The sequence below is a fragment of the Pyrus communis genome, chromosome 17, assembly GCF_041283825.1.
Source record: "Pyrus communis isolate YQ-2024b chromosome 17, ASM4128382v1, whole genome shotgun sequence".
NCBI classification, from domain to species: Eukaryota; Viridiplantae; Streptophyta; class Magnoliopsida; order Rosales; family Rosaceae; genus Pyrus; species Pyrus communis.
Genome location: NC_142581.1, coordinates 23918497 through 23931032, shown reverse-complemented (window position 1 = coordinate 23931032; position 12536 = coordinate 23918497). Strand labels below are relative to the sequence as shown.

Below are 12536 nucleotides of genomic sequence, written 5' to 3'. Positions count from 1 at the left end.
CAAAAACTTCAAAAAAGGCCATCTCCATTCTCCATGGAGCTCAAGTTCTCTGAGGTATCCACATCAATCTGGAACGGCCAAATATAAGATCAAAAGAGTGACAGATTTCGGGTAACATTGCACAGATTATTCGTCAGGTGATTAAAGTACTGGTTTGGTACTGAGGTGCTTTTATAAAAAGTGGGTATAAAAAAAAGCTGAGCTAAAAAAGATGTTTGGTGAACACTTTAAAACAGCTTATTTTCACAATTTTGGATGAAAAAAGTTAAAAACGTGAAGCAGCAAAAATGTTCTCACAACATAGCAGAAGTAGTTTTATTTCAAAGCACAGCAATACCAAACCAGCCCTAAATCTAGTAATTTTTCTACAATGCAACGGACCATACACCGAAAAATGAATCAGATTTGGACATAGATAATAACTACTACAAAAAATGATTTCCGCACACCTACACGCTCGTGTCATGTTTAATTTTGGCATTTGGATTGAATAAATAAACGGAGAATCATTTGATAAAAATGAACAAGGACATGCAATGTACCAAAAATAATGTGAGATAGTCTTTCGGAACAGCGCCAGGATCGTCTCGTTAATTTCCTTCTGCTCAGGAGTGGTGGGAGGTGGAACCTTTAATCTGATTAAAACAAGTTCTGGACAACACTTTCAGAAGTATGATCTTTCCTCCCCATCCAGTTCCTTGACCTCAATCTTTTACCTTTACGCCTCTCAGTCCCTAAAATGGTTGATGCCAGACATTCCAAACCGAAAGTGAAATCTCCAGCAGTAAACGTATCCAGTCCTACTGCGCTGCAACTGTAACTGTTCTTAGTGTCCTGACTCCTACAACTGTGCATAGCCTGAAGTATTTCTCCCCCATCTCTTCATACACAAATCCATACTTAACGCAACGACAATGAGCCAAGATGCATTTCTTCACGTGTCACGTCAAATGAACTACAGTACCCTGAGATGGTTCTCATGCGACTATAGTTTCTTCATGAAATCTTCAATGGTATCAGCAGCGGCAAACATATTCTTCAGTTTCACTTCGTCCCAGAGAAAACGACATGTCTTGTACCTAGGCTTTATCTCTTGACCAATCATCTCCTTGAAGAGAAGGTAAGCCCACTCGCATCTATTTGCTCTGCATAGTCCATGAATCAAAAGGGTATAGCTGGAGAGGTCGAGACTGAGATGATGTCTGTTGACCATGTCATTCAATAATTGAGTCAAACAATCGTCTATTTTTCCAGTTTTGAAGCACATTTTAAGCAATGGATAGTACGTCTGAACATCAGGTTTACATAACCCTGCATTTTCCATCTGCAGGAGGACATTAAAGGCCTTTTGCTCTTCCCCGTGGTGGCAAAACATGGCAATCATTGTATTGTAAGTCGATGTATTAGGAGGAACCCCCTTTTCAGGCATTTCAACGTTGAAGACCTGAACAGCCTCCCCGACTCGGCCAGCTCTTCCTAGTGTGTGGATCAGTGAATTGTAGAAAAGTGTATCAGGATCACATCCAGCAGATTTCATTCTCTCATATAACTGCAAAGCTTCCTCAAACTCCTCAGACTTTGCTAGAAAACACATGACAGAGGTATATGTGACGACATTTGGAGGGCACCCCTGAGCTTCCATTTCATCAAACAATTCATAGACCTTACCAAAATTGTATTGGTGGCAATAAAAGAGGACAATGGTCGAGTAACTGATGACACAAGGGCGATAGCCATGTCCCTTCATCTCCTGGATTGTCCAATGTGCCTCGTCAACCCGTTTGATCTTGCACCAACCATGAATGAAAATATTAAAGGTATTAGCATTGGGGGAGATATGTGATTTCAGCTCTAAGAAGATCTGACGGGCCTTCTCAACTTTGTTTTCCTTGCAAAGGGTGTCAAGCAATAAGTTCATAGATTCTGTGTTCTTCTCCAAACCAAAACTTCCTAAATCATCAAATATCCTCACAGAGTCCTCCCATTTCCCTGCACCGGCAAACCTTCTCATAACCTTACCTACGGTGTTAAGAGTCACCAGATGATCCTGGCGCATTTTTTCTAACAAACCCGTTATCTTATCCATTTGCTTCATTTTACCCAAAATGTCAACTATAAAATCATATGCATCTGGGGTGGGTTTATAGTCGGAGCGTAACTCTACCCATCTAAATACACCCAATGCAGACTTCCAATCATTCTTAAACCGATGAAATAGTTGATCAACAAGTTTATCCGTGAGCTGAATGCTATTACATGCTTGATCTTGTGCAAGAGACTGTAGAACTTCATCATCACTGCTTCCAACAGATGCTTTAGATATGATGATGTCAAGGTCAGATAGTCTTGTAGAGTCTTCAAACTGTGACGATCCCAGCGGAGAAGACAAAATTGAAGAAAGAGCAGATGAGCAATTTTCAGGAGAGGTATGGAAAAAGGAGCAAGGTTTTGAAGTACTGCGTCGGAAGCGAAGGCTTTTAAAGCATTTCTGAACATGGAAGACCATGAAGATGTCCACAGGAAATGAAAAGATTATGTCCTTTAGCTCCTGCAACAAGCTTAATTTAGTATATATTCCAATAGAAAATTGGGGAAGAAAATAGAAATGTGAACTAGCATTTTACATTGAAATGATAATTGATGACCATAGAAACTAAATTAGTATATGAATGGACGTCCTTAACATTGTTGACAAAAACATAAATCAAAATTAACGTATTTTCTTGTGAAGTACATGAAACTAAATGAACTTCCAAGAACAGGAGAGAAACAAACACATGATTATTCCATAATGGAACAAGGACTTAATTTTACAACTTTTAGCATGTTTATAAGAGAGGCATAATTTTTTTTAATAAAAAAACAAATATTTAAAACAGATCAAAGAAAATACAAAACAGAATGGACAAGAAGGCCATAAAGAAGCAAATCACAGATATTGACTTTGCCATGGACAACCAGCCAAGAAACAGTACTTTGGTAGGCACCCCATCTTCCAAATAAACTTAAAAGAAGTGAAGTGAGGAGGGTTCGGGTTATCTAAAGAAGACATCAAAAAGCACTTACAGGAGAAGACTCCAGATCCCTGAAATTATAAACTACTCCTGTCAGCACAGGAAGGATGCAAAGTAAAGTTACTAATGCTCATCCAACTTCCTAACACTAGATTTCTCCTAAAACTATGATTCAAATAAACCACATGGGAGGAAGAAAGATAAGCCAAGAACTCAATGGTGGAATCGCAGTTCAAGTAGGATCTGCACAGGTTTGGAAACAGTGTCTGGAACGATGAGTCACCACAAGTTTAATAGAGAAGAAAATATAGGGTACCCCGAGAAATGTCTTCCAAGGACACCAAATTGAACCATTTTCCCCTACACGGAGTCCCCTCCATATGACTGCTGACACACCGAGTCTTTCCCACCACAACCAGTCACCGACAAGGCAACATTTCTCTGCCTCAAATGACCATTAGCTAAACCACTTTTATTTTGGTCTTCATACTAGGTCCCAACAAATTAAGGGGTCCTTGCTAATCTTACCCTCCTCCCTACCTTACTGAAACAAATTTCTCATTAACTTCTCAATCATCCTAGACCTAGAGACTTTGAACTGGTAATCCAAAAACCGGGACAAGTAGGGAGTCTGCTCAAGACTGACTGGATCAAAGGGAGTCTCTGCTCACCGGCTCTGAAGCCGGTTCCCAGAAGCTGAGGGCACATGGATTTCCACCAAATAGTTCAATTACCCAATTCACACAAAAGGCCATGGACTGCAACAGCCCATCATCAATATCATATTTCAGCATCAACAGTAGTTACAACACTAGCTAAAGCTAAAACATGAACATCCAGAAATTAAAAACGAAAATAAAAAGGAATTCCTCAATTATATTGCAGTTTTATATTAAATTCGGGTAAAAAGTAGAGGCTAAAGCGTTGCTAAATTCATCCCTAATGAAAATTTACAGGCAAAGAGGATGAAAGGGAAAATATTGAGCTAAAGGGGGGGGAGAGAGAGAGAGAGAGAGAGAGAGAGAGAGAGAGAGAGAGAAGGGTAAGCGCTGACCTTGATGGTGGTGAGCGCAGATATCAGAGGGGCGCACTGCAATACCTGCTGCAAGTGAAGTGGATGAGGCCGACACAAATGGATGGTTTTCAAGCTAAAACCCTCTTCTTCTGGCTTCTGCTTCTGGAGAGTGAGATGGCAAATTAGAAGAACAGACGGGGTGAAACGGTTCTTTTCATTTTTATTTTATTTCGCATTTATTTATATATTTATTCATTTATACATTTTTAAGGAAAATACTTGCCTCCTATTATGGGACAGTGCACCATTATTCGCAAATAACGTATTTTATTGTATAAATTTTATAATTCAATCGTTTAATTTCTTAATAATTTTCAATTTGAATAAATTCTTATAAATTACTCTTATTTAAATGAGGATTAAGAAAATAATCTATTCTAATTATGAAATTTACACGATAAAATACATTTTTTTTTTTTTGCAAGTGGAAGGATGTGTGCATTTCTTACATAGAGGAAAGCAACGATTATCCTCTTTATAATTGCACTAATTGGCATCACAAGCATCTACAACAATACTAACTAAATTTTTGTTATTGTAGATAGACAAATGTCTCAAATGTTAATTTGACTAGCCACTACGTGATATCCTAATTCAATAATACATTGTCATATATATATATATATATATATATATATATATATATATATATAATGCATATAACAATGTATTGTTAGACAATGAACGTCACATGGAAGAAGCAAGCATCAAGACGTATTAAAATGAATGCCCAAACGGTAGGATCTGTTGGAGTACTATACAATCCAACATGATCATGGTGAAATAGTTCGCCAGCTGCTGCTGCCAGAGTGCGGCACCATTCGAACATTACATCCCACGATTCAAAGATTGAGATCGCGTATCATATCACATTAGTAGACTCGACCACCTGACATCCCTTACAGAATAAACTACCGCCCAAGACACTTGGATGCCGAACGAACTTAGAAGGGATACCCTTGGATGCGAACGAACTTAGAAGGGATATAATGAAATTATTTGCTTGGTTCTTCCCGTTCCTACAAGTACTTCTCCTATGATGCACCATTATTGCCATGTGATCGTACTTCATGATGATCTATTGCCCCTTGTTCACTTGTAGTGAGTGACATGACGACGCATTCAGGAGCGGATCACTGTTAAAGGCCTGCATTGGCCATGGCCCGCCGTGATTCATGAAAACTCAAATATTTGATCATGTTTGTAGATGTTAGAAAATGATCAATAATATAGAAATAAATTCGAACATGCTAGCTAATAAATAATAAATACAATTCAATCAATTGATAGATTATGAATAAATGAAATTAATATCAAACAAGTAAAAACAATGATTGAGGTTTGCGTACCACAATGTTCTTAAAACAATGTTTCGTCCCTACTTGGTGATTGTAATTCGATTGACGTCTGCTTCACCATGATTCAACAATCAAACCAAGACTCCAGCATAGAAAAACTTGGTTTCTAACAAATATTTTTGTGGTTCTTTCATCAAGAATGTTTTAGTACTTAAGAAGAATAATTTGTTTTATGTTCCTCTGCGAATATGTTCTCAGGTCTCATACGGTTTCCATTTGATTTTCCAGTTCCACCGACCTGCACTAGGATCATTCTCGTGATCTATTGGCCTGCTTGTGGTCTATTGGGAATAATACAATGCACCTGAAAGTCGGAAGTTGGAATCTTGTCTATAATACTTTTAGACTAAAACCATGAGTAAGATGAAAATCTAATTTTAGTCTCTTAATACATTAATCATCTCCTCATTTATTAGTTATATTTTGATGTTTTAATTATTGTTCTTTTTCTTCCTAATTTTAATGTATTTAATTGTATTTCATTATAATTTTTATTGTCATTTCATTCATCATAATATATTTTGTTGTAAACATTTGGATAAATTAATTTTTGTTATATACTATATTTTAATATATTTTGTCTTCTTCATTTAGGTACATTAATTCGTTTGATATATTTTAGTATATCCATTTCGGTATACACATTTAGGTGCATTAATTCAATATAATACATTTCAGTGCATATATTTCGGTACTAACATTTACTAATATTAGTTCAATATAATATATTTTGGTACTAACATTTAGGTATATTATTTCAGTATTTCAAATATGAAGAATGTTAAATAAAATTAATAAATTAAAAAAAACCGTTTTTTGGTAAAAAAAAATAAAAATAAAAATGCGTATATTAGTAAATTCAAATATTTAATGAGGGACATTGAATAAAATTGTCACATCCCGGCCTAGGACGGATCATTTCCCGGGCCCGCTCCACCACCGTAGCACGATATTGTTCGCTTTGGGCTTACCATTCCCTCCCGGTTTTGTTTTTGGGAACTCACGAGCAACTTCCCAGTGTGACACGCCCCGACCCCGATATTCCCCAAATACCAAGATAGGCACGTGCTGGCCGACACCCGAAGGTGACGAAAGCCATTTATTGAGTGCAAATGCTGAAAACAAAGGATAAATAAGGCTTATAAATATAAAAGAATAAATAATATGCAAAAATATCCATTTTCTTACGTAAATCCCGGGACGGGTTGTTACAATCTACCCCCCTTAAAAGAATTTCGTCCCGAAATTTAAAATCACAACTTAAACTGAAATGCTCGAAAATAGGAAGAAGAATATATGTATAAAGAGAATTCAAGTCAGAGTGGGTGCATCAAAGAGAATATGCCACACCGTCGCGAGCAGTTTGCCAAATCCTCTATCATGCCTCCAAGCTCTTACTTTCTTCCTCATCAGTGTAAAAGTAGAAACATACTTTAATAATATATAAAGTTGAAGACATATATAGACGTAAGTTCAAAAATAAGTACGCAAAATACTAGAGCGTCAAAATAGTCAAAATAGTTATGTACTAACATATAGGTCGAAAACTCGCGCTTAACTTAAAAACTGAAAATGGAAAAACTTCCCCCAAAACATTTGTAACGACAAGAACAAATAATTAAAGAACAGGAAGTTAAAATACTTACATTGAAAAGTCAAAACTGAAACTCAAAGCTGAAAAAAAAGAGTGGGTCTCGCCTAAGCATACGAACGTCACGTACTCCGAGAAAAGATGCGTCTCTGGGTCAAGTCCTAACAATAGCAACTCCGTACCAACTGCTGAAGACGAATCTTCCTGCCCACTTGCTTAACGAATCCAACGAATAAGTTTTCAATACCACAATCGGGCGCCCGTGATATTGATCACACATTTGTTGTCTCGATAAGCAAGCAATAATTTGCTGAGGGTGCACAATTTCACGCGTCGAAAATTCAATCTTTCGAATACTAGTTCACAATACTCTTCTGCTAACCAGTATTGCCTGTAGAACTCTCGTACCATGTCGCAAAAATGGTGTACTCAAACCGAACAAAATAGAAACTGTCGTCATAAAACTCTATCCAGTATCAAGCATACTAACTAGGGGTGGGCACGGTGCGGTTCGGTGCGGTTCCACCCCTAAATTGGAACCGGAACTGAAATATATTAACGGTTCGATTCGGTGCGGTTCCACTTAAATTTATGACTAGAACCTTACGGTTCGGTCTACACCGGTTTCGATTCGGTTCTTGCCGGTTTACGGTTCCTAATAATAAATTATTTGAACACCAAATCATTATGCATTCAAATACATCTTCTAAAACTGATTACATAAAGTTGCATACAACACATCTTTTTTAATGCAAATGTCTTTGGTAGTGGCACCAAGTCAACAAAAAGAGACAACTAAAATACATATGCACTGGTCAATCAGTCAACAAACAAAAAAATGATGAAACAAATTGCAAGTTTTCAGACTTCAGAGAGCAAGCAAGAAGCAGCAGCTCCTGTACACAATTTTTCAACCTATTTTTCAACCTATTATACCATGACATGTGTGTGTATATATAATTTATTTATTTATTATTAATAAAACGGTTCTGTTCGGTTCGGCCGGTTCTTGGTCATTCGAAACCGGAACCGGAATCGGTTTAAACGGTTCGGTTCGGTTTTTCACTCAAAGTTGACTTTTCCGGTCAACACGGTTTTTTTCGGTTTTTTTTCTTACGGTTCGATGCGGTTTTGCGGTTTGGCGGTTTTTATGCCCACCCCTAATACTAACCTCCTCAATTCTTCCAAATTTGACCAACTACTCCAGTGTTTTGCCAACAAAGAACCCATTTGAAAATTGTACCTTGGGATTTAAAGGAAGTGGCTACCATGTTAATAGTAGACCCAAAAGCTCCATCCAAGCAAGCAGAAAACGAAAAGTCACCTTTCCCAACAAGCAGTATCTCTTGGGAATCGTTGTAGTGCTCAAACCACCTCTCCAATTTTTGCTTAGTTGCAGATTTCTAGTGAAACAAGGTCAACGTTGATGGAAAGAAGGACTCTCAAGTGATCAACCCAAAAAAAAAAAATAAAATAATAATAATAATAAATGAGAGTACACACCTTTCGAGAGAAGTGTAAAGATCATCCGATTCTCGCCTCGACACGCCGGGGTGCTAACCCAGAGTGCACTAAACAGATTTGCTAGAAGTGTTTCAACAACCACTTACTCACAACAAACGAGTCTTGAAGCGGAACAGTGAAAAGTGAGTTGAGACGGCACAGAACATTGGAAAAGAACCGATGTGATGCCTATGAATTATAGTAAGATGGTGATACAATCCGCTGACCTTCTGTACTCAAACCTTCATCCAACTCTTACTAAAAGATCGCACAAACATCACGCTCACGTGCTCACAAACCGAAGGATCTTAGTGCCAAGTAATGGAAAGCTGCGTTGAGGCGAACACATCACATCATCGAAAAGGTCTACCAAGGTACGATCTGATGGTTATGAATTGTAGTAAGATAATGAGTGGTGACCATTCAATTCAGCGTGAAGATAATGATGCAATCTGCTGTTCACCTGCACCACAATCTTCACCAACCTCCTACCACAAGACGACTCCAACCTCACACCCACATGGAACTCTTTCTGGTAAGTAGGGTAAGCTTGTGAAAAGATTATGCTCCCAACATTTCTGTCTAAAAAGATAAGAATTGGGCGCATACTTCTGCCGAATTGATCGATCGTGAATTCGTCACTGATTGAGCGAGAAACCATGTAAAGAAGGCTAAAAGAACACTCAATAATTTGAGGATCAAAACAAGTTTATTAAAACTAGAGTACAAGCTATCTGGATGAGTGAGAAATCATGCCAAGAACAAACAAGCGAAAGAAGGTAAAGATGCAGAAATAGAAATCACTGTTTATGATTATTTGGTTAATCAACACGGTAAGGTTGACTGGTTTCTTAGCCAAAAAGGAAATAGGTATAAGCTCAAAAAATAGTCAAGAACTATTAATAAAATTTGACGAGGCCAAAGACATTTCGAAATTCACAATACGTTGTAAGTTGTTTCAAAGTTCAAAAATTAAACATAGAACCTCTGAACCAACAGACTGACGAAGAAGAAAGATACAAAGCAGTATGTGTAAGCATGCAGTGACACGATTGGCTAACTCAAAGTGATGCTCTTGAGCAAACCAAAGCTCAATGAGTCCAGAGAAGTTCAAAGTAAAGCTCGATCTTCGTACAATGATGAATATGGTAGTCTCAAGCCATTACATTGAAAAGTTACAAAGCTGAATAGTTAGTGGATAAGAGCACTGGTCAGTTGGGCTACAAAGACTAAGTTCACCTCCACCGAAAGTATGTGGACAAGGTGCTAGGATTTACCGCCTAGTGCCAAACCCAGGTGAAGTTCAAGAAGTCTGTTTATCCAAACAAGTATGGATCTTCATCAACCAAATCAAACTACAACAACAAAAAGAATTGCAACTCCTTTTGGAAAATTGGTGGGAATAGCGTCTGCTACCGAAGAATCACTTAAGAAATTATCTAATTTAAATGAAGTCAACGCCCGAAGAATTTGGTGTAGAGCTAACGATCAAAGGTTAAGGAATTGACTTCGCCGTTGAGGTAAGCAATGAGGTTACTGATAGAACAATCATCGAAGATTCGTTCTACCGATTCACACAAGTTTCTTCAGTGGTAATGAGCCTGAGAACATTGATTTGCTCCCGCTAACTACCACTTACTAATCGTCGTCACCACCGGCGCTTACTCGCTTTCTCAAACACACTTCGAATATTTCAAGTAGTTGCCACTGCAATATGACTCTGCCCGCCATTCCTAGGGAACGCATGTCGCAGAGTGATGTCATCGTTTCAGGGTTCTAGTTGATCTCAACCAACTCGTACCGTCAAGATTTTTCCGTTTCTTGAGATTTCGATGTAGAGCCGACTCTGCCTGCAATTCCTAGGGAACGCATGTTGCAGAGTGGCACCGCCATTTCGTATCTACAACTGGTCTCGACTAGACTTCCTCAAACTAAGATTTCTAGAACACGTCGCTTCCAAGTAACACTAACTGTGCTTGCCATTCCCTGAGAATGCACGTCGTAGAGTACAAAACCGCTTCATATCTTCCAATTTCAACTCACTTAGGGTTTTTCTGTTTCCCAACGCTCCTAGGTAAATCCAATTATGTCTGAAATTCCCAGGGAATGCACGATGTTGAGTATCGATCCGATGTCGAAAGTCATCCAACAATCCACTTCATCACCACTGAGGCACAATCCCGACACGAATTCTTGTATTTCAACCAGAAGGTGAAAATTCAAACAAAGAAAGGTTTGCACAACTATGTCGAATGACACCAAATCCGGAAGTCATGACATCCAAATGATGTCATGGCAGACACACTACTACAGTAACAGAAGATCCTAAGTATGCTCTGAACAAAACCACGCTCTGATACCAATCTGACACGCCCTGACCCCGATATTCCCCAAATACCAGGATAGGCACGTGCTGGCCGACACCCGAAGGTGACGAAAGCCATTTATTGAGTGCAAATGCTGAAAACAAGGGATAAATAAGGCTTATAAATATAAAAGAATAAATAATATGCAAAAATACCCATTTTCTTACGTAAATCCCGGGACGGGTTGTTACACAGTGGGTCACCCATCATGGGATTGCTCTAGCCCCCTTCTCGCTTAACTTCGGAGTTCCTACGGAACTCGAAGCCAGTGAGCTCCCAAAAGGCCTCGTGCTAGGTAAAGATGGGAATATACATTTAAGGATCACTACCCTGGGCGATGTGGGATGTCACAAAAATACTCATTAATTAATTTGAATTAAGGACAACTATAATCAATATGAAATTTAACACTAGATTTTTTTCTTATTAAATTTCAGTCTTTTTCAAAAATTAAAGTTAAAAACCCCCATATTGTTAAGGTAAAGAAAACGCATTTCCCAAATTTGATGACAACATCCAATTCTACTTTCAAAACCCTAATACCAGCAGCAGCAGCCCCTGGATTTGAAATGCGCCCAGCGTTTTACAGACCTTCTCTCCACCTATAAAACTGACCACGTTGAGACCCTCATTACTCATTACTCATTACTCATTAGGTTTTAGGGATCCAGAGAGAGATGAAAGTTTGTGAGGGGTCTGAAAGCAAAGATGAAGAGGATGGCGGTGCTGGTAGGGTTCTAACATATCGCATCCATGATTTACCAGATCAGGTATATTTCTTTCAATCGAATCCATGATTTTATTAAAATTTGATCTTCATCTTAATTTTTCGACAAACCTGTGATAAATTAGCTAATTACCCTTTGAGAGTATATGATTCATATATATTAATTAAGACCTTGATCAGCTCCATACGTTAATTTCATCTACATGATTTTATGTTTTTGCAATTGCAGATGAAAACCTCAAAGGGCGTGGCCTGGTCCTGATCAACAAACACCTTGGGATCTCAGTGGAACCCCTGGACCATCCTTTGGGAATCGGGTCGTCCCAAATTCTCTTCTGATGCATGGGAGAATGGCAACAGTGACGAGAGGCTCGTAGAGTGCAGAGCCCTTCAAGACTGAAGTGCAAGCGCATGCTCTGAACGGCGGAATGCGACTGAAGAGGACTCTTCCGACCCAATCATCCGATAACAACAAGAAGGCATTCAAGAGACAATCTCAGTTGAAGAGAAGATTAGAAGCAAACATCTCAATAGGAGGAGGGCATTGTATATATATGGTTGTAAACATTTTTTATTTGTCGTTATAGGCTATAGTTTAGTTAGGACGATTAGTTATGCATGAGCTGTAATTGTGAGATTGTAAACCTAATAATGGATCAATGGAAGGAAATTTTTGTTCATACACATTGTTCTCTTTTTTGTTCGAAAAGTGAAACAATTATGTGCCTCTCGTAAGATCTGTCTATACCATTTCTAATTGCTCGCAGAATAGACGGATTGAGAACAGACGAGTGAAGATCCCTTTGAACTTTGAACAAATTTCTGTTGTCGACTTAACAGACAGAGCAAAGCCTTCTTCATTGTAAGTAAGATGTCGCGCGCCCATTTGAATTGTGACTGTT

The 12536-nt window shown here is 38.4% G+C and overlaps 1 protein-coding gene and 1 long non-coding RNA gene across 2 annotated transcripts; one reads left to right on the top strand and one right to left on the bottom strand.

Moving 5' to 3' along the window:
- Window positions 1-391: 391 nt before the first annotated feature.
- Window positions 392-4239, bottom strand: LOC137708666 (Tetratricopeptide repeat (TPR)-like superfamily protein). The gene is made up of 2 exons (XM_068447788.2): window positions 4069-4239; window positions 392-2548 (listed from the first exon to the last, which is right to left on the bottom strand). Exon 2 carries the CDS (start codon window positions 2504-2506, stop codon window positions 986-988), a length of 1521 nt encoding a protein of 506 aa, XP_068303889.2. The 5' UTR covers window positions 2507-2548; window positions 4069-4239; the 3' UTR covers window positions 392-985.
- Window positions 4240-11435: 7196 nt separating this feature from the next.
- LOC148689655 (uncharacterized) lies at window positions 11436-12314 on the top strand. The gene is made up of 2 exons (XR_015958198.1): window positions 11436-11677; window positions 11864-12314. It is a non-coding gene; the product is annotated as an uncharacterized LOC148689655 (long non-coding RNA).
- The last annotated feature ends 222 nt before the right edge of the window (window positions 12315-12536 follow it).

Coding starts and splice junctions, on each gene's coding strand:
- LOC137708666 (XM_068447788.2), bottom strand. CDS start 2,506: ATGGTCTTCCATGTTCAGAAATGCTTTAAAAGCCTTCGCTTCCGACGC.